Here is a 27,370-nt window from a genome sequence, read left to right on the forward strand (position 1 = left end):
TAGCATTTGTAGACTTAGAGAAAGCTTTTGACAATGTTGACTGGAATACTCTCTTTCAAATTCTAAAGGTGGCAGGGGTAAAATACATGGAGAGAAAGGCTATTTACAATTTGTACAGAAACCAGATGGCAGTTATAAGAGTCGAGGGACATGAAAGGGAATCAGTGGTTGGGAAGGGAGTGAGACAGGGTTGTAGCCTCTACCCGATGTTATTCAATCTGTATATTGAGCAAGCAGTAAAGGAAACAAAAGAAAAATTCGGAGTAGGTATTAAAATCCATGGAGAAGAAATAAAAACTTTGAGGTTCGCCGATGACATTGTAATTCTGTCAGAGGCAGCAAATGGACTTGGAAGAGCAGTTGAATGGACTGGACAGTGTCTTGAAAGGAGCATATAAGATGAACATCAACAAAAGCAAAACGAGGGTAATGGAATGTAGTCGAATTAATTCGGGTGATGCTGAGGGAATTACATTAGGAAATGAGGCCTTTAAAGTAATAAAGGAGTTTTGCTATTTGGGGAGCAAAATAACTGATGATGGTCGAAGTAGAGAGGATATAAAATGTAGACTGGCAATGGCAAGGAAAGAGTTTCTGAATAAGAGAAGTTGGTTAACATCGAGTATTGATTTGTCAGGAAGTCATTTCTGAAAGTATTTGTATGGAGTGTAGCCATGTATGGAAGCAAAACGTGGACGATAACTAATTTGGACAAGTAGAGAATAAAAGCTTTCGAAATGTGGTGCTACAGAAGAATGCTGAAGATTAGATGGGTAGATGATATGACTAATGAGGAGGTATTGAATAAGATTGGGGAGAAGAGAAATTTGTGGCACAAATTCACTAGAAGGAGGGACCGGTTGGTAGGACATGTTCTGAGGCATCAAGGGATCATCAATTTAGTACTGGAGGGCAGCGTGGAGGGTAAAAATCTTAGAGGGAGACCAACAGATGCACACACTAAGCAGATTCAGAAAGATGTAGGTTGCAGTAGTTACTGGGAGATGAAAAAGCTTGCACAGGATAGAGTAGCATGGAGAGCTGCATCAAACCAATCTCAGGACTGAAGACAACAACAACAACAACAACAACAACAAGTTGAAGTACTGACTTCGATGAGCCCAGGTAGCATGGAGCTGTACCCGGTGATGGAACTTGCTGATATGATTGTAGTGTATGAGCAGGCAAATGGAAGCAGCAGAGAAGCGTAACGGTTGTACAGCAGGACCAAATATCTGCGTAGCCTCACAACTTGTTTCCAAGACTGTTCCAACGATTAAGTGAAGCAGAGGAATTGGTATCAGAGTACAACGGCCGAGGAGAACTACCCGGACTCCAGACTTTTCGGATGCAGTGTTTGCTCCTGCAATCAGCACTCGATCAACTGCACGTGAAATGATCGTTTCGCAAACTACTACAAGGCGAGTCATACAGGAAACGCAGCTACACTGCTACCATCCACAGAAAGTGCTTTGACTCCTACATCTACATTTATACTCCGCAAGCCACCCAACGGTGTGTGGCGGAGGGCACTTTACGTGCCACTGTCATTACCTCCCTTTCCTGTTCCACTCGCGTATGGTTCGCGGGAAGAACGACTGCCGGAAAGCCTCCCTGCGCGCTCTAATCTCTCTAATTTTACATTCGTGATCTCCTCGGGAGGTATAAGTAGGGGGAAGCAATATATTAGATACCTCATCCAGAAACTCACCCTCTCGAAATCTGGACAGCAAGCTACACCGCGATGCAGAGCGCCTCTTTTCCAGAGTCTGCCACCTGAGTTTGCTAAACATATCCGTAACGCTGTCACGCTTACCAGATAACCCTGTGACGCCGCTCTTCTTTGGATCTTCTCTATCTCCTCCGTCAACCTGATCTGGTACGGATCCCACACTGATGAGCAATACTCAAGTATAGGTCGAACGAGTGTTTTGTAAGCCACCTCCTTTGTTGCTGGACTACATATTCTAAGGACTCTCCCAATGAATCTCAACCTGGCACCCGCCTTACCAACAATTAATTTTATATGATCCTGCTGACTAAAGGCATCGTTTCGCATTCAGCCAATGGTTGTTAAAGTACCTTACAGTCGATTTCCACATAGTTGCGTGTGTGTGCTTTTCGCAGATGAAGCCTGTTTCATCAGAGACGAAACCCTTAATAGTCGCTATAGGCAGGTTTGGGTCGACTAGAATCTTCACGTGTAGACTCACTAGCACAGATTATCGGTCAATGTGTGGACAGGCATAGTCACTGATCATGTACTAAGAATGTTCCTTCTTATCGCTATTGTAGCCCAACATGCTCTGTAGTGAGTCGACCTTTTTGCCTTCGCCTGCTCTATGTCTCCAATTGAGCACATACGTGACATCATCGGACAATAATTCCAGCGTCATCTACAAACAGCGTTAACCGTGCTTCTATTGACCAAGTGCAACAGGCTTGGAACGCCATCCCACAAACTGACATCAGACGCCCGTAAAACACAATGCATGTACGTTTGCATGCTTTAATTCAACATTCTGACGGTTACACAGATTATTAAAGTACCAGCATTTCACATGTGCAACGGCTTACCTCGCCCTTACATTAACCTGTGATCCTGCAATGTTAATCATTGAAATATATAATCTAGACAAATGAATTCCCGAAATTTCATTACTCTAAATTATTTTTGGCTGATACAATTTTTTTCCGTCAGTGCAGATGTCGATTTATCGATCAGATACTTCTCAATCTGCCATTAACTGGCTCCCACCTTCCCTCACTTCGATTCCAGACATAAGACGTTGCAATTCATTTGTTTTGCTCTTCAGTCCTCGAGCATCTACTGCTACCTTCACAACATCTACTGCATGCTGACCTAGGAGTTGCCAGAAACAGCATCGTCATGATGAAGATGATGTAGATGTAGATCATTCACATCCTCACCATCTGCGTCTTTTTTTTACACAATCTAAAGTAATCTTCGATTACTGTAATTTAATCGCAATTATTTATTCGTTTTAACTTCATTAATATGGCTGTTGTCTACCCCAACCCCCTCTTTACGTCTTCTGTTTGGTGAGGTAGGTGGATGAAATGAAATGAACAGTCAAGAAAAGAAAATCATTCACCTCAAGCAGTTTAGGCAAATTACGGAAAACCTAAATGAATTGCCGAAACTGGTTTATAGCTGGGTGCATTCGATGATCATTAATATTTACACTACGTCCAATCTGGACTTTTAAACACTGATGTTTTGTTGCCATTGTGACTTGTATATTAAAAGGAATGAGGTCGACTTCGGTTACACGACAAATCTATCGAATCTAAAGCCCGTAAATTCAACTGCGTACCTAGAAATAATAATTACGAACAAATTCAAATGGAAAGAACAAACAGAAAGTGTTGTGGGGGAAGACGGACCAAAGACTGCGATTTGTTGGCAGGAGATGCAACACATCTACTAAAGAGATTGCCTACGCTCCTCTCGTCCGTCCTCTCTTGGAAAACTACTGCCTGATGTGGGATCCTTACCAGATAGGATTAACGGAGCGCATCGAGAAAGTGTAAAGAACAACACGTTTTGTACTATAGACAAATAGGGGTGGACAACATTAAAACAAAGGCGTTCCTCGTTGTCACTGGATCTTCTTACGAAATTTCGATCACCAGCATCTTCCTCCAAATGCTAAAGTATTTTGTTGACGCCGACCTACATAGACAAACGATCATCATAATAAAATAATGTAAATCGGAGCTCGCACGGAAAGGTATGTGTGTTCGTTTTTTTCCGCGCGCTGTTCGTGTAATAATAGAGAATTAGTCTGAACGTGGTTCGATGAACCCTCTGCCAGGCACTTAACTATGACTTGCATAGTATCCATATAGCTATAGCTAAGGGTGTAGAATATAACTACTTCCGATGTCGCAAAAAAGACATTTGGAACAAAGTTATACATCGTTTTTTCCACATGCTCAATTTGATTGTAATGTAGTTTAAACGAATTGATGAACTTAGAAAAAATCAGACGTCAAACTAATTCAAGAATATCCACTAGTGGAATTCAACGTGTTGCGTGACTGAAAGATATTTGCAGCTGTGTCTACTGATTAACTATTATCATTAACGCCATGCTAGTGCACCACGCATACTACCAGCTATAATACTGTAGACCTGGCAGATGGTTGTGGCATTCTGTTTACTATAAAAATGGCTACTAGAGAATGTTACGTATAAAGGTACATAACAAGCATTAAAGTGATCCCAATAATTAGTATTTTGAATTTCATATCATTTGCCATATAACCAATGCAGACTATTGAAGAGAATCTCAAGGGTAACATCATAACAGAAAAAAGCGATAGCTAAAAACTGAACATGTTAACATATTAGCCATATCGATGTTGTTCGATCCTAGATTCAACGACGTACACCTTCAAGATCCTTTAGCAGTTTGGAAGGCAATCCAAATCACCAAACTTTTGCCTTCAAATGCTGAAACGACTGCTAGTGAGGAAGGGAAACACGTTGATGCATTTAACTCATCTGGATTTGATATGGTTTCCGACAGAGCAGTAATGACTAGTTCCTGTACAATAAGCACTGTGTTTTCTGAAATATGTGATACATCACGAACTTAGGACAGTTTTCCTGAGACACTGAAATATGCAGTATTTTAACCACTCCAGTAGCAAGGTGATAAGAGATTTAAATAATTACCGACCCCTTTCAATACTGACATCACTTACTAAAATTTTTGAGGTGGTCATGTATCCTAGAATAGTATTCCACTTGAGCAACAATAATATCGTCACTAAATCGCAGTTTAGATTTCAGAAGATTTGCTCAACTGAGAATGCCATTTACACATTCACGCAACAAATTTTACAAGCACTAAATCACGAAATAGCAGCAGTTCGTATGTTCTGTGAACTATCTAATGTATTTTATTGTGTCAGTCACAATCTTCTCCTGGATAAATCGATGTTTTATGGCACTGACTGTGTAGCAAACTAAGGAGTAATGCCATATCTAACTAAAAGAAAGCAGAAAGTTGTACTTATTAATCCAACTAATGTAAGCAGGGGAGATTTTCTGATGGTAGAGATATCATTTACAGGGTTCCACAAGGCTCAGTCTTAGCTCCACTATTTCTCATACTATGAAAGCGACTTGCTGTCGTACATACAACAAGCAGAATAATGTTTTTTAGAATGACACTAGTATTGTAATCATACCAAAAAGACGCAAAATATTCAGTTCTCACACATGGCGAGGAACAGAACCTTCAAAACTTTTAATGTACATACTGCGAGAGTTTAAAATGGGAAAACCACATTTTGGGACTCTTAAAGCAACGTAGTTGAGCCACATTTGTATTTTGAATCACTGCAAATATTGGGGAGAGACAAATCAATTCGTTGGCATTCTGCAAATTTTCATTCAATAATGTCATGTGGAACAATTTTCTGGGGTAACCCATCTTTAAGAAAGTCTTCACTGTTCAAAAATATACTGTAAAAATATTATGTGGTGTTCACTCAAGATCATTTAGTGGACATTTGTTTAAGAAGTTTGGCATTTTGACTACTGCTTCACTGTACATTTATTCCTTCATGAAGTCTGTTGTAAATAATCACCTCAGTTCGAGAGGAACAATAAGGTACATAAGTACAATACCAGAAGAAGAAGAAGAAGAAGAAGAAGAAGAAGAAGAAGAAGAAGAAGAAGAAGTGACATTCATTACTCCACATCAAGTTTGTCTTCCACACAAGAAGGGGTCGAGAATGCTGTTACCAAAGTTTTTGCCACTTATCCAATGATATAACATGTTTGACAGACAGTAAAGTTAAATCTGAAAACAAACTCAGTTCTCCTTGAACCCCTATTCCAAAGAAGAATTTCTCATTTTGTAACTTGTAGAAAGTGATGGGTGGCAAGCGGTACTAAAAATATGGTATATGGGCATATTTTCTTATGGGTGTGTAACGTGAATGTGAAATGACTCGTTCCACATCAGAAAGATTAATCAAACATGTGAACCATGGAACATGAAACTAACAAACTAGGTAATCAACTAACTACAGAAAAGCGAAATTCTGTTCATTGTGTGAACATTATAAAATAACACAAGAAAAGAATAATGTCCAAACTGAAACAAAAACACTTATTACCATAGTTCAGGTTTCATCTGAAACGGCTTCTAGATCTTAAAAAAGACGCATTAGATATGTGCAATCATATCATTGCAAGTACCGATCGAAATCTACAAAAAACTGCGCTGAAGTATTTGAGTTATATGGTCACATCGCCAGTTCCTTTAAGACTGTTATCAAAAACAGGATATGCTCTTTGTCAATAGACGGAAGGGGAAACTTCCTTGAAAAATGTTATTTTTACAGCAAGTATACAAAAAGTCGTGGGATATGCAATGGTAATGATTCCTGTATTTATTTATTTATTTATTTATTGACAAATATGATATTGGATATCCTTATTGCCTTTTAGTGAAATTATATAAATTCATCATTTAATATAGATGTTCGTGGGTCGATTATTATAGGACATCGGTGTTTAGGCACCGATGATCAATTCGAAATTAGTTAATTCGAACGTCACCTGTTTCTAGTACTGATTCCGTCTCGTGCTATACGGGACCTTCTTCGGTAATCTTGTTGTCAGAGCTAACGTTGTAAACATGCACAACTTCGCATTTTCAGTCATTAGTAGAGAGTTCCGTGGGTATTCTGCTCTAGACACTCGTAGGGGGAAGGAACACAGCCTTCCCGCTTGTATTCAAATGGTCACCTCTTTCCCACGCACCAAACTGACGCAACAGTCTGTCAAACAAGTGATCAATATGTAGCGAGAATGAGACACTGGACAAACAGTCCCTACACTCTGAGACTTCAGCGTGTAGACGGCGCTGTCGACAGTTAGTCTCTGAGGAAGAAAGAGGGGAGAGGAAGTCTCTCTTGGGATGACCTCGTGTGAAACATTGTCCCAGGTAGAGCGCAATATACCGTTTACATGCACATTGTTCACAATATTGTTCTGAAACAGAAACGAGTGACTGCCAAGATATTGACAGACGTGATGGGGACAGTGGAAATTTGTTGTATACTTAGATATAAAAACGGTAGGAATTGATAAAAGCTCTTGTTCCCGATAGTGCTGAGGATATTAACATCATCAGGCAAATGAGATCCACAGTTGCAAAAGGCCTTTCTCCATGTGTTATAGTCACCAATAACACGCATCCATGTTGCCCCAGTAAGTTTCCTAACTCGACCACATACCTTCCATTCCCTCTTCGTTTGGCTCATTTCTTGTGTCTTAGAATACAACGGAGAACTTGGTTTGCCCCTTTACCATCTATTTGCCTAATTATATGTCCTGTCCAAATGGAATTCATTTGCATCGTAATCGTTATTACGTCTTCCACTCCGGTATATCCCATGATGTCTTTGTCTGGCTTCCTGCCACTCGTAGTAGTTTCCCATATGCATCTGATAATTACGAGCTAAATAACTTTGTTTCTGGATAGTTTTATCAATAAAAGTCCTTATCACAATTGATAACACACGGTAAGTGTTAACCTTGCGTTGCGGATATGTCGCTATCTTCGTTAACTTCACCAAAAGTAATCAAAGTCGATTTTGCTCGTCTATTTATTTCTTGTCTACCGACTCGTTTCTACAACTGCCCAAGTATAAAACTCATTGACTAGTACTATGACTTCACTGTTGGTTTGTATTGTTTCCTTTATGTGATTTTAGTGTACTATAACTGATTTTGAGACTCACTTTCCAGCCGGCCGGAGTGGCCGAGCGGTTCTAGGCGCTACAGTCTGGAACCGCGCGACCGCTACGGCCGCAGGTTCGAATCCTGCCTCGGGCATGGATGTGTGTGATGTCTTTAGGTTAGTTAGGTTTAAGTAGTTCTAAGTTCTAGGGGACTGATGACCAAAGCAGTTGAGTCCCATAGTGCTCAGAGCCATTTTTTGGACCTACTTTCAGACTTGCTTTCCCAAGTCATTCCATTCGCTGTTGAAGTTCTCTTACAATAGAGGCAGAGACACGTTGTCATCAGAAAAGTTAACATGGTCCCCGTACGTTGGTTAACACGTATTACATCGTTGACTTCCCAGATTATAGATCTAGTAGCTTCCCCTACGACCTTGAGAATGGTTCAGTAATATGGGATGTCCCTCCTTGACTTACTCCTTTTTCCATTGTCAATTGACCACTGTCTTGCCGAAGTCTAATAGCAGCTTAAGGACGATCTAGATCAAGTACCGTAACGTATTAACTACTCGGTAGAAGTGAATGGACATGCGGGAGCGTGTTGCCAGATCTCTTCCAGTCGCGCACAGAAAGTTGAAAGTCACATTGCATGAGGTCGTTGCGACTATAGTGTCAAATGTGGCTGGCTGCACAGGAAGTTCAAGAAACGGGAAAAAGACAGCGTATGTCAATCAGCGAACAGTTAGGTTGCGCTATGGTGGTGGTCTTTCTTACAATGTGGTCACGAGACAACATGTGAATGGTGTGTTCAAACAGGGAAGAATTTTCGAGAAAGTAAGAGGACGAAATGTGAAAAGTGTAGCCCAGCAGTGTAGAATTGCTCACAGCATCGTTTAACGTGCAAGAGCAATGTTTCGAACATGGGTACAGCTGCCCAAAGGAAAGGAGGTAGTCGACCACGATTAACTACAGCAGCAGCACAGCCGTGTAATTGCCGCCACATTCAACAGGACTGCAAGGCACACAGTCTGACGCTCCAAGTGGCACGGCGACTGCACTAGAGTGCTGTGTCTCTGCCCGACCGCCAGTACGTCGTGTTCCCTCGACGTCCGCACTTCGGCGCAATATTTGCGATGGTGCCGAGGGCGTAGGGTCTGGACCGGCGAAGGATGGGGTCGCGTGTTCCTCTCGGGTGACAGCAGATTCAGTCCGAGTAATGATTCTGAACGTATTGTCATAGAGCAAGAAGTGGGAACACGTAACGCACCCAAGAACATTGCCGAACATTATGGTTTTGGTGGTCCAGGTGTTACGGTGTGGTAAGGCGTAATGTTGTGTTGCCGCACTGACCTCCAAGTCCTTGAACACGGGACGCTCAGCGGTCAACGTTACTGTAACACTGTGTTCCTTGTCCATTATAATTATCCGGGCTGTTATGCCGTGGTCGGTTGATGAATTCTGTGGTGATTCCCAACATTTCGTCTCCGACTGCGGGAGACATCTTCAAGGGGGTCCGTAGCTTGATGGAAGGTCCAACACACACACTGGCTCGCTACTGACTGCCGCTAAATTCCGTGTCCGCGCGCTCCCACGCCGCGGCGTGACGTCACGTGTTTTGAAAACGTCAGTGCAATTGGCCGCTGTCCGTCGCCGTCGATCGCCGTTGCCATCACCCAGTAGTAGACGAGTGGTACACATCTTCTTTAACACCGGCATCCATATACCGTTTAATTTGACGCCCTCCTCCTTTCGTTTGAAATTATTTGGGTGTTTAGCGATTTCGATTGCCTCCCTGTAGAGCCTTTCGTAGTATCCGCTCGTGGCCGCTAGTACTTGCGTCTCCTCGAAACGAATATTGCGGTTCCCTGGCTGGAAAGCATGCTCCGCAACAGCTGATCGTTCCGTTTCTCCTCTTCTACAATTTCCCTTGTGCTCTTCCAAACGTTTAGAAACAGTTCTTTTGGTGGTACCCACATAAACATCACCACAGCTGCATGGGATCCTATACACTCCAGATTTTTCCAATGGTTTGCGAGCGTCCTTGGCAGGCCTAAGGTATTCCTGTATCTTCCTGGTGGGCTTGTAAATTACGGTAATATTCCACTTCGTCAAGATCCTCCCTATTCTTTCCGTTACATTTTTAACAAACGGCAGGAAAACCTTAGATTTTGCAGTAGCCTGTACGTCAGTATGATATCTGCGTGGCTGCCTCAACGCACGTTTTATTTCGGCGGACGAATATCCGTTCTTCGTTAGTGCATTGTGGAGATGTTCCATCTCAGCGTCGAGCAACTCAGGTTCACAAATATTTCTAGCTCTGTCCACTAACGTCTTGATAACACCCCGCTTCTGTTGTGGGTGGTGGTTCGAATCCTGGTGCAAATAACGGTGCGTGTGCGTGGGTTTGCGGTACACTGAGTGGCCCAAACTACCATTTTCGTTTCTAAACACAAGCACATCGAGGAAATGTAGTTTGCCGTCTACCTCCTCCTCCATTGTAAACTGAATTCTTGAGTTCATACTGTTCAGATGTTCGTGGAACCGGCTTAGTTCCTCCCTACCATGTCTCCACAACACAAACGTGTCATCCACGTATCGGAACCATACATTTGGTTTCTTGCTGGCAGTACCTAAGGCCTGTTCTTCGAATTTCTCCATAAAGAAGTTTGCAATTACGGGACTTAGGGGGCTTCCCATAGCCACGCCATCCGTTTGCTCATAAAACTGTTCATTCCACTTGAAGTATGTGGTCGTCAAACAACACTTAAACAGCTCTAAAATATCGGCAGGAAAAATTCGATCCAGCTGTTCCAATACATCATTAAGTGGAACCATGGTAAACAGCGATACCACATCGAAGCTGACTAATATGTCCTCCGGCTGGACCACTATGCCATTCAATCTGCTGATGAAATGTGTCGAATTCTTTATATACGAGTCCGAACGGCCCACATGTGGTTTTAACAGCGTAGTCAAAAACTTGGCTAACGAGTAGGTGGGCGAACCAATGGCACTTAGTATCGGTCTTAACGGAACATTTTCTTTATGAATTTTGGGCAATCCATAAAGCCTCGGTGGTAGCGCAACCGAACTGCAGAGACCTTTCTGTACACTATCTTCAATGGAGGACTTTTTTATTAACCGCGACACAGTTCTGAGAACGTTGTTAGTGTTGTCCTTATTCAGCTTCCTATATGCTTGCGGATCCGGTAGATCCGTAATTTTTCTCTGATAGTCGGCCACATCCATAACCACCGTTGCGCTTCCTTTGTCAGCTGGGAGAACCAAAATACTATCGTCGTCATTCAGGAGTTTTAAAGCTCTTCTCTCACCCACAGTTATATTACTTTTCGGCGGTTTTGCATTGGCTAATATTCTCACTGTTTCTATACCACCAAAAACTGTTTCTAAACGCTTGGAAGAGCACAAGGGAAATTGTAGAAGAGGAGAAACGGAACGATCAGCTGTTGCGGAGCAAGCTTTCCAGCCAGGGAACCACAATATTCGTTTCGAGGAGACGCAAGTACTAGCGGCCACGAGCGGATACTACGAAAGGCTCTACAGGGAGGCAATCGAAATCGCTAAACACCCAAATAATTTCAACCGAAAGGAGGAGGGCGTCAAATTAAACGGTATATGGATGCCGGTGTTAAAGAAGATGTGTACCACTCGTCCACTACTGGGTGATGGCAACGGCGATCGACGGTGACGGACAGCGGCCAATTGCACTGACGTTTTCAAAACACGTGACGTCACGCCGCGGCGCGGGGGCGCGCGGACACGGAATTTAGCGGCAGTCAGTAGCGAGCCAATGTGTGTGTTGGACCTTCCATCAAGCTACGGACCCCCTTGAAGATGTCTCCCGCAGTCGGAGACGAAACGTTGGGAATCACCACAGAATTCATCAACCGACCACTGCATAACAGCCCGGATAATTATAATGGACATGATATTTCCGGCCGTGAAAGTTTACATTTTAGTACTGTGTTCCTTGCACACGTGCGTACTTCCAGGGGCTCCATCAGGCCTTGACTTCGGTCTTACGGATGATAACGCGCGACCGCGTCCAACAGCGTATGTGGATGGGCGCTTGGAACGAGAGGGTACGCGCCAAATGGACTTGTGCACTCGTTGCTCGTCGAGCACATGAGAGATGCGATGGGTCAGCAGGCACTAATTATCCTCCAGCACTTTCTAACGTTCTGCGTGGTGTCTGTCTGTTCTAAGTCGTGTCTCCCTACCACTTTCGCGCAACGACGGTCTGAGCGTGTTTTTTAGGGAATTGACTAGTTTGAACCTGGGACCTGTTGCTGGTAAGGAGACGCCAGACCACACATGACATGTAGAATTCAGAGTAGTTCAGTGAGACTAGCGATGATATAATCAAATACTTAATGATCTCAGCGTCAGCTCCACTGCACTCCATGTAACAGGATCTTAATACTAACTAAAGTTAGTGGAAGGGGTTCAAGGCTTTCCTATTTTAGTCAGCTGGTAAAATAACGTCGAAAAGGCAGTTAAGTTTACCGTTGGAATTTTTATTCTTCTCACAAAACATTGTTTATAAATTGCACTATTGATAAAAGGAAATATTTTAATACAGGATGATAAGAACCAACTGCGTTCAACCAAAATGTGAACTAATATTCCCTGAATGGGTTTCCAAGTTCTACAATGGATTGAAGGATGACCTATACCATATCACATCCATAATCTAGTTTTAAGTTAAGTTTCATAAAAGAGAAAACTAACAAAATGGTCTACAGTGACCCTCAATTATCTTTAATTACTTATATAACTTGTCGTAAATTACAGTGGTTGATGTGGCTTCTCAATAATTATATAACAGAAAAATCATCACGTTTCAGATTTTTAACTTCTAATAGCAAATGTGAATACCACGAAGTTTAATTGATGATCGACACTAGTATTACGTAAAAAGGGGGTGTAACAGATGAGACTTCTTCGGTTCTGAGTGAAGCTTTATGCGCTGTTATGCGGCATCGCGTGCGTTCATTACCTTGTCGGTATTCGTCAGGGGGCGGCGGGCAACACAGCTCCGCTCACCTCGCCGTCTCGGAAGCAACTCTCCCCTAACTTCTCCTTACTACAATTTACCGAAGTTGGTTTAAAAAAAAGGTATCTGGCTGTGTTTTCAACTGACCAATCAGGATCTCAATGTTAACCTTAAGCTCCTCCTACAAAAATTCTGTCTATCCAATGAGAAACGTTATACTTTTCGTGGTGGGGCAATGTTTTTAACGTTTGCAACGTAACAGAGACGCGTATAGTCTCACGCTAAAAATTTCAGCTGGTGTGGTCCTTTTAGTGTTATCGTAAGATCTATACTGTTCTTCTGGAGGGCTCTATCTGGCGGTCGGCTGGCGACGTGGGTGTCCATCCCTTATCGTAGGGCCTCCTAGCCTACACTGGAGGGCTCTATCTGGCGGTCGGCTGGCGACGTGGGTGTCCATCCCTTATCGTAGGGCCTCCTAGCCTACACGACTCTGCTCTCGGCTTCTGTTTTCGTTTCTTCCCTCGGAACTGCGTCTGTTTCACGGTGGGAAGGTATGACATGCATTTAGGCATTCTTGTGTTAGCCTGTGGTATTCCATTTGCTCACTCGTTGATGGTATTACTTTGGTTAATTTAATGTCAGGATTTATTCGGAGCTATGTGACATACTGCCGGATTTGCTATCATGTCAGGGTTTTCATGGAAGGTGTTGGATTTGCCTGACACCTTACAACTTGCCAGCTGCGCTTGGGAAGGATTGGAACGCCCTGCCGGAAGAACCCCTCAGCAGTCCTGTGGCCACCAGGGGATGTACTGCTGTCACACTATTAAGAGGCAATTCACGTCTTTCGTAATCTCCAATGGACCACCATAACGCGCGGTGGCTTCAGTGTAATTATGGGCTTTGAATAAAAGTGACATTATACGAGGGTTGGAACTCAAATAGTGGCAACTATTTATTCACAACCGATACAAGAGAGTTACATGTTTGCACCTGTTTCTGTCCTTCAGAGTGGCCACCAGCGTTGTCTAGAAGCCGTTGCCAGCGATGTGGAAGGCGCAGTATACCGTGAGCAGAGCCTGTGCTGTTGATGGTGCGAATGGAGAGGTCTAAAGTTATGGTGCTTCTCGTGTACGACTGTGATAGTGTTATCCTAACGCATTACGTTCATCCACGGCAGACCGTCAGTGCACAGTAGTACTGTTCGTTTTTGGAGCATCACCTGCGACCAGCTTTGCGAAAGAAGCGGCGACACTTTTTGCTCTGTTCGGTCGATGGGACCGGGACGTACTGTACCATCCACCAGGCACAGGCAGTACACCGCTCCATTCGCACCATCAACAGCACAGGCTCTGCTAACGGTATACTGCGCCTTCCACATCGCTGGCAACGGTTTCTAGACAACGCTGGTGACCACTTTGAAGGACAGTAACACGTGCAAACATGTAACTCTTTGGTATCGGTTGTGAATAAATAGATGCCACTATTTGAGTTCCAATACTCGTATACAACACTTGAATCAGTGTCTTCTCGTGACCTCAGTGACTGTTAGTAGAGATTTAATTGAAACCTATGACTCCCAGAAAAAACAGTAATTCATATTCACTGCACAGTTCTAGAAGTTCGTTCACTCCTTGTGAGTACCTGCTCCCTTATGCCACACTTACTTTTAAACCACATTATTTCTTCGCTTTATGAAAATCAGTGTCTTTCGATGTGGTTGATGATGATCTTTTTGTGGACGTCTAGTACATCACAGAGAGAAGTTTGATAGCTCTTAAATTCTTAGTCAGTCTCTCTTTCTTATGAGAGAGCCAATTTAAACATTTTTGTACATTGAGAAACAAATATGAGCATCAAGGTGAATAAACGCAGTGGTATTATATGAAAACCATGGATATTACTTTCATTGGTGACGTCCCACAAAAGTTCGCCCAGAAAATGGAAATCCAAGCTTTTTGTAGGAAATATTATGGCTGTAATTATGATCTGATATGTCTTCAGCAATTGCCATCGTTAATTCAGATCAGTGTGTGGCAACCCTGAAACAACTGCAGTTTTGGCTGATCCTTGTTTCATTTAGCTGCTAGAATCTTTTGAAACGTGATGCTGCGAAAGAATGCTGAGAATTAGAGAGATAACAGCGTTACTAAAGAAGGGATATTGAGTCAAACCTTTGACAAAAGATGTATATTGCACAAACGTACTAAAGGAAGGTCTTGGTTGATACACACATCGTGAGGCATCAAGGAATAGTTATTTTGGTAATGGAGGCAAGGAGGAGGGGCGAAGCTTCAAACGTTGTAGGGTGCAGTAGTTACGCAGGGATGAAGAAACTTGGAGATGCAAGAGTAGCTTGTAGCACTGCGTGAAACAAGCCTTCGGTTTGGAGACCACAGTAACACACAACACTTGCAATCCCTCCTTTGTGCCATATCCAACTCTTTCCTCGATTCTGACAAACCGTTGGGAAAAAGATATCAATACGAAGGTGCCCACGGTGCAACTGAATAAACAGTGGTTTACACGCACAATACAAAGTTTCCATATGATGTAAGGGGCGATGAAAAGTTTCCGTTTGAGGGCGTTGCTGCAGCGTACATACAACGTAGCGCGACGCCGATGCGGGTGTATAAGCACCGACATGTAGGTAAGGGATCAGTAGGACGTTCGTGTGTTTCCGACGTGCGTGTGGTAAAGGCGGAAACGTGAGCTGGGTGACGCTGCGTTCACGTGGTGTTAGTCTTTCCTTGGCTGCCGAGGAGCAAACACCGGTACACGTCCACCGAACTCCGCAAGAGTCCGACTGTTGCACAGTACACAGGTAGTGATGAGAGTTTTGTAAGTGACCTGTGTGTGTGCGACACACGTCCTTAAGACATACCAGTGAATTTGTCCACGACTTACCTCTTCCATGATTAAATGTAATTTATAGGGTGTTGTTATATTTATTCTCTCTGGATGGATATCAGCTGACATTCGACGGATGACTGATTGCAGTGATTGGATAAATCATAACGGGTCTTTTCGGCTTTTTATGCGCATTGTATTAAATCCGATTAGCCTTGAGAATTAGCTGGAAGCCTTCGCATCTACCGTTCAGCAGCAGCAGCGTCTGCTGCGTTTCGCGACATTTTCCTAAAGATGCAGCCCACAAACAGAAGCGTCTTCCACCGCGAACAGTCTCAAAGTTCGCAGTAGGGCGTACTGCGATCATCTAGAACTGCTTGTGAGGGCAGAGTGGGCACAGTACACAACAACCAGAGTTACGTTGCACTTCACAGGTCTAAATGACGACGTGACTGTTCTCTGAAGAACGTAAACATATGTTAATTCAGATTCCTCTCATAACGAAATAGTAGCAACAGCCTCTGTGTCCTTCTCCCCTATAGAAAGATTTGTCGGAGCTTAGCGATTTGTGAAAAATTGCTTGCTGACGATTTTGCAGAATATTTCGGAACCTACTGGGATGCCCCGGAGGTACAGATAGTGGCAGAGTGGGCTGTACATTCATGTGTCCGGCACATTTCCCGTCCCAGTTGTTCTATAGAAGTTCCGGCGGCACTAACAGCGCTAGAGTACGGTCCGAACCAAACAGAAAAAAATGTTCTTACCATAACAGATTGCAGAAGTTTGCCCCAAAACATGCAGACCCTGATCCTTGCCAGGAAATCTTATCAACAGGTAGCTGACGTTACGAAAGCGAGCATGAGAAACAAAAAAATCTCCGAAAGAAGGTAAAATTGGTGGACCAAGGGATACGCCACCATTAGAAATCGTGAAATAATCAAGGAATTAGCAAAGACTGCCGCTGAAAAATGTTACACTGCTGTCATCAGATCTAGAGCACTGTACGTGTAAGAATAAGACGCCTTTGGGAAGATCAGTATCGTGTTTCGAACACACTGACGGAAAACGTTATGAACAAATAAAGGCAAAGATTTCTCTAAAGCTGTGGCTCCAATCACTTAAAGTAAATACAAATTTTATTCGTTCTTTAATCTGCATGATCTCTGTTGTAAATGTGACGCTGTAAAATACTGGCATATAATTTACATTTTCTCCGCGTTAGGCTCTATGGAGGATTGAAGAAGAGAAATGATCAATTTTGGCATGCTGATATGGAAATACAGCTTTATCGAAATGCTACATTAATTTTGAAAACAGTGAAGTAGTTGAAAGATATTCTCTCTCTCTCTCTCTCTCTCTCTCTCTCTCTCTCTCTCTCTCTCTCTCTCTCTCTCTCTCTCTCTATTAGCCTTCGAGAATGGCGTAAACATAACGTATCACTTGTCTGGCTGCGCTAGTTTCCACGGACAAAGGAGTAAACTTCCGCGCTCGGCGGCATTCAAATGGCCGCAGCAACAGCAGTCCGTAAAGAGCACACAGAATATATGGACTTCCCTGGTCTAGAGTGGAGCCCTGGACATGCAGGTGAAGAGCTGAGTGCCAGATCGGGGAGGGGATATTTCCTCCTGCGAGTCGCTCCGGAAGGGCTCCAGATGAAGTCAGCCTGCTATCAAATAAGCGGGTATCTTTTCTGGGGGTGTAAATCGACCAGGGAGATGCGCCCACCATCCTCACCATTCTCGTGCCACAGTGACGAGAGGCCGCAACCTACTTGCAGTCAGGCGAATATCCCAGTCACGGGGTGGCACTACATACTGTACCTCTTCTTCTTGCTACTATACTGCGTAGAAACAATACTGGAAATATCGTTATTTACTATCCTTACTGGTCGTGCAGTTTTAATAACCAGAAGAGTAGCTGCATTGCTGACGAAGATTGTTCCTGTACTTCAGTGTCTCTGTAGAGGGTTGGCAGGGGGTCTTTATTATACAGGGTGTTACAAAAAGGTACGGCCAAACTTTCAGGAAACATTCCTCACACACAAATAAAGAAAAGATGTCATGTGGACATGTGTCCGGAGACGCTTAATTTCCATGTTAGAGCTCATTTTATTACTTCTCTTCAAACCACATTAATCATGGAATGGAAACACACAGCAACAGAATGTACCAGCGTGACTTCAAACACTTTGCTACAGGAAATGTTCAAAATGTCCTCCGTTAGCGAGGATACACACATCCACGCTCCGTGGCATGGAATCCCTGATGCGCTGATGCAGCCCTGGAGAATGGCGTATTGTATCACAGCCGTCCACAATACGAGCACGAAGAGTCTCCACATTTGGTACCGGGGTTGCATAGACAAGAGCTTTCAAATGCCCCCATAAATGAAAGTCAAGAGGGTTGAGGTCAGGAGAGCGTGGAGGCCATGGAATTGGTCCGCCTCTACCAATCCATCGGTCACCGAGTCTGTTGTTGAGAAGCGTACGAACATTTCGATTGAAATGTGCAGGAGCTCCATCGTGCGTGAACCACATGTTTTGTCGTACTTGTAAAGGCACATGTTCTAGCAGCACAGGTAGAGTATCCCGTATGAAATCGTGATAACGTGCTCCATTGAGCGTAGGTGGAAGAACATGGGGCCCAATCGAGACATCACCAACAATGCCTGCCGAAACGTTCACAGAAAATCTTGTGTTGATGACGTGATTGCACAATTGCGTGCGGATTCTCGTCAGCCCATACATGTTGATTGTGAAAATTTACAATTTGATCACGTTGGAATGAAGCCTCATCCGTAAAGAGAACATTTGCACTGAAATGAGCATTGACACATTGTTGGATGAACCATTCGCAGAAGTGTACCCGTGGAGGCCAATCAGCTGCTGATAGTGCCTGCACACGCTGTACACGGTACGGAAACAACTGGTTCTCCCGTAGCACTCTCCATACAGTGACGTGGTCAGCGTTACCTTGTACAGCAGCAACTTCTCTGACGCTGACAATAGGGTTATCGTCAACTGCACGAAGAATTTATTCGTCCATTGCAGGTGTCCTCGTCGTTCTAGGTCTTCCCCAGTCCCGAGTCATAGGCTGGAATGTTCCGTGCTCCCTAAGACGCCGATCAATTGCTTCGAACGTCTTCCTGTCGGGACGCCTTCGTTCTGGAAATCTGTCTCGATACAAACGTACCGCGCCACGGCTATTGCCCGTGCTAATCCGTACATGAAATCGGCATCTGCCAACTCCGCATTTGTAAACATTGCACTGACTGCAAAACCACGTTCGCGATGAACACTAACCTGTTGATGCTACGTACTGATGTGCTTGATGCTAGTACTGTAGAGCAATGAGTCGCATGTCAACACAAGCACCGAAGTCAACATTACCTTCCTTCAATTAGGCCAACTGGCGGTGAATCGAGGAAGTACAGTACATCCTGACGAAACTAAAATGAGCTCTAACATGGAAAGTAAGCATTTCCGGACACATGTCCACATAACATATTTTCTTTATTTGTGTGTGAGCAATGTTTCCTGAAAGTTTGGCCGTACCTTTTTGTAACACCCTGTATACCAGCTTATACGTTCCTACACTAGCGGCCACTGCACCTCCTTTGTTAGGTGGAGGAATTCCAGCTACGACGTAGACTTTGTCCATTGGCGTCGTCTGAGGATACTTTCCGACTACAGTTACCTGCAGGTTTCACGAAAGAGCACGTCCACCTGTTTCGTGTGTGCTGACTTTGCCCCAACGCTGGACAGTTGAGTGACCCCGGCTGCCGGTGTTCCAGGACGGGGAGCGCGAGCCGGAGGCTGGCGGCGACGGCCTGGAGGCGGCGCTGTGGCGGCTGGGGCGGCCCGGCCGCTTCCTGTGGTCCGTCTTCCTGCTGTGCTCGCTGCCCGGCGTCTTCAACATGTGGCACCTCACCTCGTACGTCTTCCAGGGCTACCGCGTCGACCACTGGTGCCACGTGGAGGCGCTCAGCGCCCGGGGCTGGAGCGAGGCCCAGGTGCGAAACATCTCCGGACAAGGGTGAGGCTCCACGCAGCAGGCTGCTTCCTTGTGGTCCTCCTCCAGTGCTGAGGGCGAGCTTCCGGCGTCCTCAACTACACGGCCAGCCCCAACTTCACAGACAAAATTTCCAAAGGTTTTCCGCGGGCGTTATCTGATTACATTGCCTGAAGCACCAAAAGACACGGTCTGACGTCAATGTAACTTCGTACACGTCCACACCACCGGCGGGTATGTACATGGATACAGCTGCAGTTCCCCGTGGTAGGTAGAATGGCCAGTAGAGTGCATCAGCGTCGGTCGTGTGTGGTTTAGTTTCCAGACGTTGTACGATATACAGATAGAATTACCTAAAACTTGCACTGCAAATATTGAGGAAATGGGAACTGCTACTGACGTGCGGTTTTCACAGAATGGATCGGTAGTCAGGGGATCGTATTGTTAGCCAAAAACAGATTAAAATAATGTTTTGTGGAAACGAGCACTTTTTTAAAAAATGAAACCATGCCTAATCCCATTAGCAAACTAAAACCGTGATTAAGTAGAATGTTAGTGACGCTTGTTGCAGGATTCTAGTGCGAGCCATTTACGAGATGTAGTATTCTGAAAAGTTTACACAGCGACACTGGTTTGTGGGATTCAGCCTGCGTTGCTGCTTTGTACGATGTTGCTTTAATGTGCTTGTTGAAAGGTCCCCTTAGAAAAAATAATGGACTGTGCTGATAAACCTCTTACATTATTTGATTTTCAAACAGCTGAGCAGGACTGAACGCACTCGCACATTTCGCTCTTTACCTATTCTGATCAACACTAAACTGACACACAGTATTTTTAGCGCAACGCAATCTGACTTTCAATAATCCCTACAAAAGAATGGCCCTGACTAACATTAACCTATACCTTTCACAAATCACCTACCTCACAAAAATCTTCGTTACTCGAATTACTGCAATACAGCGAGCACCAATACTGCCAGTTAAATAAAAGATTCTAACTACTGAAGTCACTAACTACTGATAAGCATAGTTAGCAAATGAAAGATTTTGATAGAGAATAAACAATGTATTCACCTTAATACTGTTCAAAAGTCATAATATATATAGCAGTTCATGACATCCAGTCTTACAAATTTACTGTCTCTGATGGACACACGTCCAGATCATCCGCTCTCAAAACTCCGCCATCTCACCTCCCCACATCCACCACTGCTGGCGGCTCACCTCCAACTGCGCAACGCTACGCGCTGTTAACAGCCAACTGCCCAACTCTACAATAGCATATACAACCACAGCCGTCACACAGAACAGTCAGTGATTTTCATAGAGAGCGCTACGTGGCGTCACCAACATAAAAACCTAAACAGCCTACTTACAGTGTGCCCAGTGAGTGCATTGCGACTTGCTACACAGTTGGTGTGAGACAGTCCAAGCAGTAGGTGGTGTATGGAGAGTGTAGGAAGAATGTTCGTTATTGTACGGTGTATGCGACAAGATATCGCAATACACGCCAACCATTTCGGCAGTTATTTACCAAGCTTTTCGGCCAGTCAGGTGTAACTGGTAGTTTAACACACAGACAGCGTAAGAGAAGGAAACAAGTGGCGACAGAAGAAGAGAAAATCAATGTCCTTGGTGCTGTTGCAGTTGATCAGCACGTTATCCAGGCGCAACCGCAGAGGAACCAGCACGGGTCAGGCAAGCGCCCTACACTCTCTCCATCGACACAGGTTCCACCCCTGCCACATCTCTCTCCATCAGGAGTCGCATGAGAACAGTTATGAGAATCGTTTTCACTTCTGTACATGGGCATTAAGACAGGATACGCTAGATGTACCACGTATCTTGTTTAGCGATGAAGCCACACGCGTTTGCTAATCATGGCCAGGTAAACCGCCTAAAAATGCATTATTGCATTGCTGACAATCCCCGTTGGCTTCGTCATGTGGAACGTCAGCGTACATGGAGTGTATGGGATAGTTAACCATCAACTCGTGGGCCCGTTTTTCATAGATGGAACATTAAACGCGCACAAGTGTCGCAGCCACCTAACAGACCATTTTCTACGGATACTCTCCTTTGAAGGCTGGGAGGAACGTGTGGTGCCGTCTGAAGGCTGTCCAGCCCAACTACACGATGTACACGGCATGTCTTCACCAGTTGTTTCCAAATAGCTAGACCGGACGCAGCGGACCTGTACCTTGGCCGGCCTTTTGCCCGGATTTGACGCCTGTAGACTTTTTCTGTGGGTAAAGCCGAAAGACGCTGCCTGCAAAGACGTACCAACTGTACCCGATCATATGCAATGACATACTTCTGCCGCGCGGGATTAGCCGAGCGGTCTCAGGCGCTCCAGTCATGGACTGTGCGGCAGGTCCCGGCGGAGGTTCGAGTCCTCCCTCGGGCATGGCTGTGTGTGTTTGTCCTTAGGATAATTTAGGTTAGGTAGTGTGTAAGCTTAGGGACTGATGACCTTAGCAGTTAAGTCCCATAAGATTTCACACACATTTGAACATTTTTTGACATACTGCTGTAGCCTGCTCGGACATTTCCGCTGAAATGCTAGTACGCGTGCAGCAGTCGTTCAGTACCTGAGTGGAAGCTTGCATTGCCGCTGCCGGTCGTCATTTTGATCGCAGCCTGTGACGGTCAGTTGTCTCGTTACTGGTCAGAATGCCAGACTGCGCATAACTAGTGTGTGCAGCTGTATCGTCCTTTAATGTGTGCACCACAGGTATTGTAGAAGGGTCGGCGTGGAAACTTTTAAAAATACGGTATCTCTAAAAACGACTCAGACTAGAATGCTGCAACAAGCATAGCTGACATTCTTATTTACCCTACTTTTAGTTCGTTAATATCAATAGGCAGTGTTCCATAAAAAAGTGTATATTTAGACAAAAATACTTTGTAAGTGTTACTACAATCTGTTGATGGGCTAACAATACGAGCCCCTGATTCTATTCTATCAAAACTGCACGTCAATAGTAGTTTCCATTGCCGCAATAATTTCTGTGCGAGTTTCAGGTGATTGACCCTGTACGAAGGGCTTGGAGAGCGTCAGATAGTGAGAGATTACTGTGAAGGAAACGGAAATTCCGCGTACCCGTGTAAGACTGCGTTATCAGCACCTGACTGTTTCCAAGGGGCTGCATTGTGGGTCTGCGTTTGGACGGCTGGTAGAATCGTGTATCTAGATCCGCGAGACCTGAGTTTGTCCCGACCCACACATTGTTCAAATAACTTACGGGAATGCAACTGGGTGATGTCGACACCCTCCGTTATTTCGACAGGAGCAGGAAGCTGCTGAAATTAGCTAGTAACCTTATAAACAGAGTTGGTGGTTTTTGTTTAAATTCTGCATGGCATCCCGGGCTCTCCTTCGCCAAAAAATAGACGGATAGAATTAATGCTACCCTCAGCCACTGATTATTAATTTCAGTGTCGACAATTTATGAAGTCGATATTTTTTTGGTTTGTGTTGGCGCTAGCGTTTAGTGTGTCTGACCGAGTTTTATCTTCCCGGACTTTCTCTAAAAACCGAGATTTTAAATTCCTTTGCACAGCGTTTACTTTCTGCAGTCAGGCCTTGATGGTGGCAGGGTGTGCTCCTGTCGACATATTGTCGACGGCATCACCCTGTTGCGTTCCCGTTATTTCAACAGTATGCAGATTGTTGCGAGGTTTCGGTGAACCGCGTCTGCACATTACAAGGGAGGCGCACTGTAACGTCTGCGCCTGTTGTTTGAGAACAAGTAATGGTCTGCCTGTAACGTTCTGTATCATCCCGACTCTTTGATCTGAGACTAGCAGCGGTCGAACCAGGGAATTACCGTCCCATGCGTTGGCTGCCGTTATCACAACAACACAAACGACTAAGTTTGAAGCTGTGTCGTGAGAAGGCAGCGTGGATTGTTGATGAATGGCGTCGCATTGTTTAGCGGTGAATCACGGTTCTACATTTCCCTTGTGAACATCGTCGGCGAATGTGTCAGCGGCCTGGACGGAGGTTCCATTTTTCCAGTGTTCCGGAGATGCAGCGTGCTGTTACTGCTGGCGTCACGGTATGGGGAGCTGTTGGGTGTGACTTCCAGTCACGACTTGGTAGTGGTTGAAGGAACTCTTGTCGCACAACAGTCAGTCACGGACATCCTGCGCGTGCGACAGTTTCGTGGCGCCATTTCCCAACAAGACATTGCTTGTCTAGACATGCTACCTCTCTCTGTGAACAATATCTGATGCTGTGTGGCTATCTCGGACGTAAACTTCATCCCAGCGCCAGAACCTGAGGTATCAAGGACCAGTTGCAACCTCTCGTGCGGCAGCTTGCCTCACAACTGTTGCAACAGCTTTGTCAGCCTTCCCAACTGAATCAACGCTTACATCCAGGCCAGAGGAGGTGTAACGTCATAGTGCTAAGTGGATTCATACTGCCAGATTATTTGTAAATTGATTGGATTTTGTAATCACTGAAATAACAGAACACACTCGTGAAGCACCTGCACGGTGCTAGCCTGCTGACCACGCAGGGATCGCACCGTTGGTGTGCGCACTGCTCGCTCCCCACGTGTGCCACGGAGTGTGTGGCCGTCATGACTGTGGCACGTGAACTCCTGGAAACGGACTACTGGCCACGTAGCCATCGCTGTGGCTAGGTGGCGCCCATGAGGAGAGCGACCGTTTGGATTGGGTAGTACCATGGCAGATAGTTCGCACATGGAGCGACTTGAACTTTCTCCTGCTTGTGGTCACAAGGCTCCAGTCTCTTTGCGTGGAAAGGCCGCGTAAGATTCAACGAAGTGTGATTCCAATGCGTTCCCTTCCTTGATCGCGCCGTGGGAGGAATAAAGGACTAGACGACAAGGAGCAAAATCCTCCCCCCAATAACTGGTCCGTACCACGACCAAAGGGGACACCTTTTTGGCCACAATGCCTTCAATTTTTGTCGAACACATTGAGGACACATAGGGCGAAGTTCCCGTCATCTCTAAGACGAAGACCATTTCCATGCTGATTAAAACGTCGTCTCCTGCCCGGTGACAGGCGCTGCTCTCTCGTGAAAAGTTGGGTGACAATCCCGTGACTGTCACTGCCTACAAGAGTCCAGGGTGTCACCTTTTACAGTGATATTATTTTGCAATCTGATGATAAAGTGTGCATCAATTTAGAGCGATGGGGTGTGACTTCATCCGTCGCATCCATAGAGGACCAAGGCAAAACACAGCTCCTAACGGGGTCTTCATCTTGGCTTTCGAGGATGATGAATTTCCTGAGATGGTGAAGGTGATGGTCTACCAGTGTGACGTTAAACCCCATGTTCCTCTCCTCTTCTGAGATGCTTCAGGTATATGAAGTTTGGACATACGTCTTCTCGTTGCACCACTACCCCCTGTCTTCATTATTGTGGATGTCCACTGCGTGCGAACGTTCCATGTACCCTGTCCGCAGCTCGTGGTCTCGCGGTCACGTTCTCGCTTCCCGCGCACGGGGTCCCGAGTTAGATTTCTGGTGGGGTCAGGGATTTTCATCTGCCTCGCGATGACTGGGTGTTCGTGTCGTCATCATCATTTCATCATCATTCCTGAAAGTGGCGACATTGGACTGAGCACAGTTTGGGAATTTGTACTGGTGCTGATGACCGAGCAGTTCAGCGCTCTACAAACCAGTCATCATCATCATCATCATCCACATAATCTCCCCCCATCTGTGTAAACTTCTGTGAGTTCCACTCTCCCTGCTCACCAGATTGCTCCATTTTTAATCGTGAGTAGAAAATCCAGGAGTATCAGACACTGGAAAAGCTCGCACATGAAAAAATTATGGATGTCTTCATCGCACACAAATGTAATAATCTTATGCTATGTTGTCTCCTCCTGTGTCGACGGTGCTTTCTCCTGTTTCACCTCTTACAGTGACCCTTCAGAGCCGCCTGCTAATACGTGCCACTCCCCCCACCCCAGGTGATTGGGGGCCCTTCTGGAACTTCCACTGCACCTACTTTGGGAGCATTGGCTCCTCACCTGTTGGGGACAACAGCTCCCATTCCCCAGCTGGAGGTGCCTCATCCTTCTCTAGTTTCTCTAGCTAGGAAGAGGTGTATCGTAACTTATCCTTGCACAATTACTGCTGGTCCACAACCAGGCGCCAGCCGGTGGCAGAAGGAACCACAGGCTGCTGGCTGTCAGACTTCACGTTATTCCTCTCTCTATGAAACAGTTCGGGGAAACCTTCTCAGTCCTCATTTTCAGAGGAGGAGTAGGACAGGAAGTACTCCTCTAAGACGAAGAAAACCAGTGGTCTCCACGCGACCGGACTCCGTGCCCTTTATTGGCAGTCTGTCTGATCCTCCAGTGGAATCCTTTTCCCCCTCCAAAGTGTTTGGGAGTAAGGAAATTGTTTTCAGTCAGGAACTATCGGATTCCACGCTCAGTATGCCGCTATCCAGCAATCTCTCCGTTTGGTAGAACACATTTGTCTGACCAGGGCACGGAGAGAAGCAACCGATGCAGTGTTCCTGCACCTCGAGAAAGCATTTGACTCAGTCTGGCATGATGGCCTAATTTACAACCTAGATGAAATAGTGTGCGCAGAACACACAGTCTGGATCACTGACTCCTTCCTTATGCGACGACAGTTCTTCGTAAGAAACGGAGCAGGTCCAACCAGACACGGCATATTGCAACAGGTGTCCTGCAAGGCTGTGTTTTAGGTCCTGTCCTTTATGCTATCTACACGAATGACATTCCTAAGCAGATTGGCGAAGAGATTGTTCTCTATGCGATGACACCATCATTTAAAAAAGTAGTCGCAACTTCCTCCAAATAAATCACGAACTTCAGATTATGGAGCGATGTACTCCATGGAAGGTCAAGGTCAACCCACCAAAATAAAGCTCCCTCATCGTCAACTCACAGTTGACGGCAGGGAGTTTATTTGTAGAAACTCTTTCACATAAGTGGGCCTTGAGATCGATCGACGCCTAACGTGGAACAAACATCTCAGCACTGCAGAAAACAGAGGCTGCGCTCTTTTCTGTGGGTTGTATACCACCCTCAAAGGTTATGGACTAACCATTCAGTGGAAATTCCTCCTTGTGCCAGCTCATGCTTTCGGTCTGGGAAGTGTGATCTATGGCGTCACACAACACTAATAAGACTGCAGCTTCTCCAATACAAAGATTTCCGTGTCATCTCAGACACTAGCAGATACGTCCCCAACACACATAAAAGAGAGCTCTTAGGCCAACCCACTATCTACACACTTATTCAGGATAAATCCACAAAATTTTACGAAGCCACATAAACTTCGCCTCACACTCTCATTCAAAATTTAGAGCAAGAACCAACAGAAGCTTCTCACAGATGCCCAGAATTACCCTTTACGAGCCACTTTAGGGACCAATAAGATACACAAAACACAAAGAGGAGCTTACACACTGAAAACACGCGCACGAGCCCAATTCCTCATTTTCACGAAATCCCGCAGTGCGTTGTGAAGTCAGACGGGCACAGCCCGAGCGCATCCGTAGCCTTCGGCGTGGCAGCTGTATAAACAGCTGAGCACAGCGCCGTCGCCGTCGTTCCACTCTTCCAGTCTTCTCAGTGAACCCATACATAAGATGCAAAGTGCCCAGTTATTCATTAGTATACTTATCTACACTGGTGTGTTTCACTCGTTAATGTTCAACAGACATTGGCGTAAAACCAAATCCGGTACAGAACCGAACAGTACTGAGTGCTAGCTTTAGTAGAAACTGCTCATTCATG

At 45.1% G+C, this 27,370-nt stretch overlaps 1 protein-coding gene across 2 annotated transcripts in view; it reads left to right on the plus strand.

Annotated features, from left to right (window-relative positions):
- The window catches only part of LOC126419179 (organic cation transporter protein), a 489,944-nt gene that overhangs the window by 328,582 nt on the left and 133,992 nt on the right, over positions 1–27,370 (plus strand). For both annotated transcript variants that reach the window (XM_050086308.1, XM_050086309.1), the window contains exon 2: positions 19,391–19,632. In XM_050086308.1, the coding sequence (XP_049942265.1) occupies positions 19,391–19,632 (242 nt within the window). The remainder of the gene's footprint in view (positions 1–19,390; positions 19,633–27,370) is intronic.

Source organism: Schistocerca serialis, chromosome 9 (assembly GCF_023864345.2).
Source record: "Schistocerca serialis cubense isolate TAMUIC-IGC-003099 chromosome 9, iqSchSeri2.2, whole genome shotgun sequence".
Lineage (NCBI taxonomy): Eukaryota > Metazoa > Arthropoda > Insecta > Orthoptera > Acrididae > Schistocerca > Schistocerca serialis.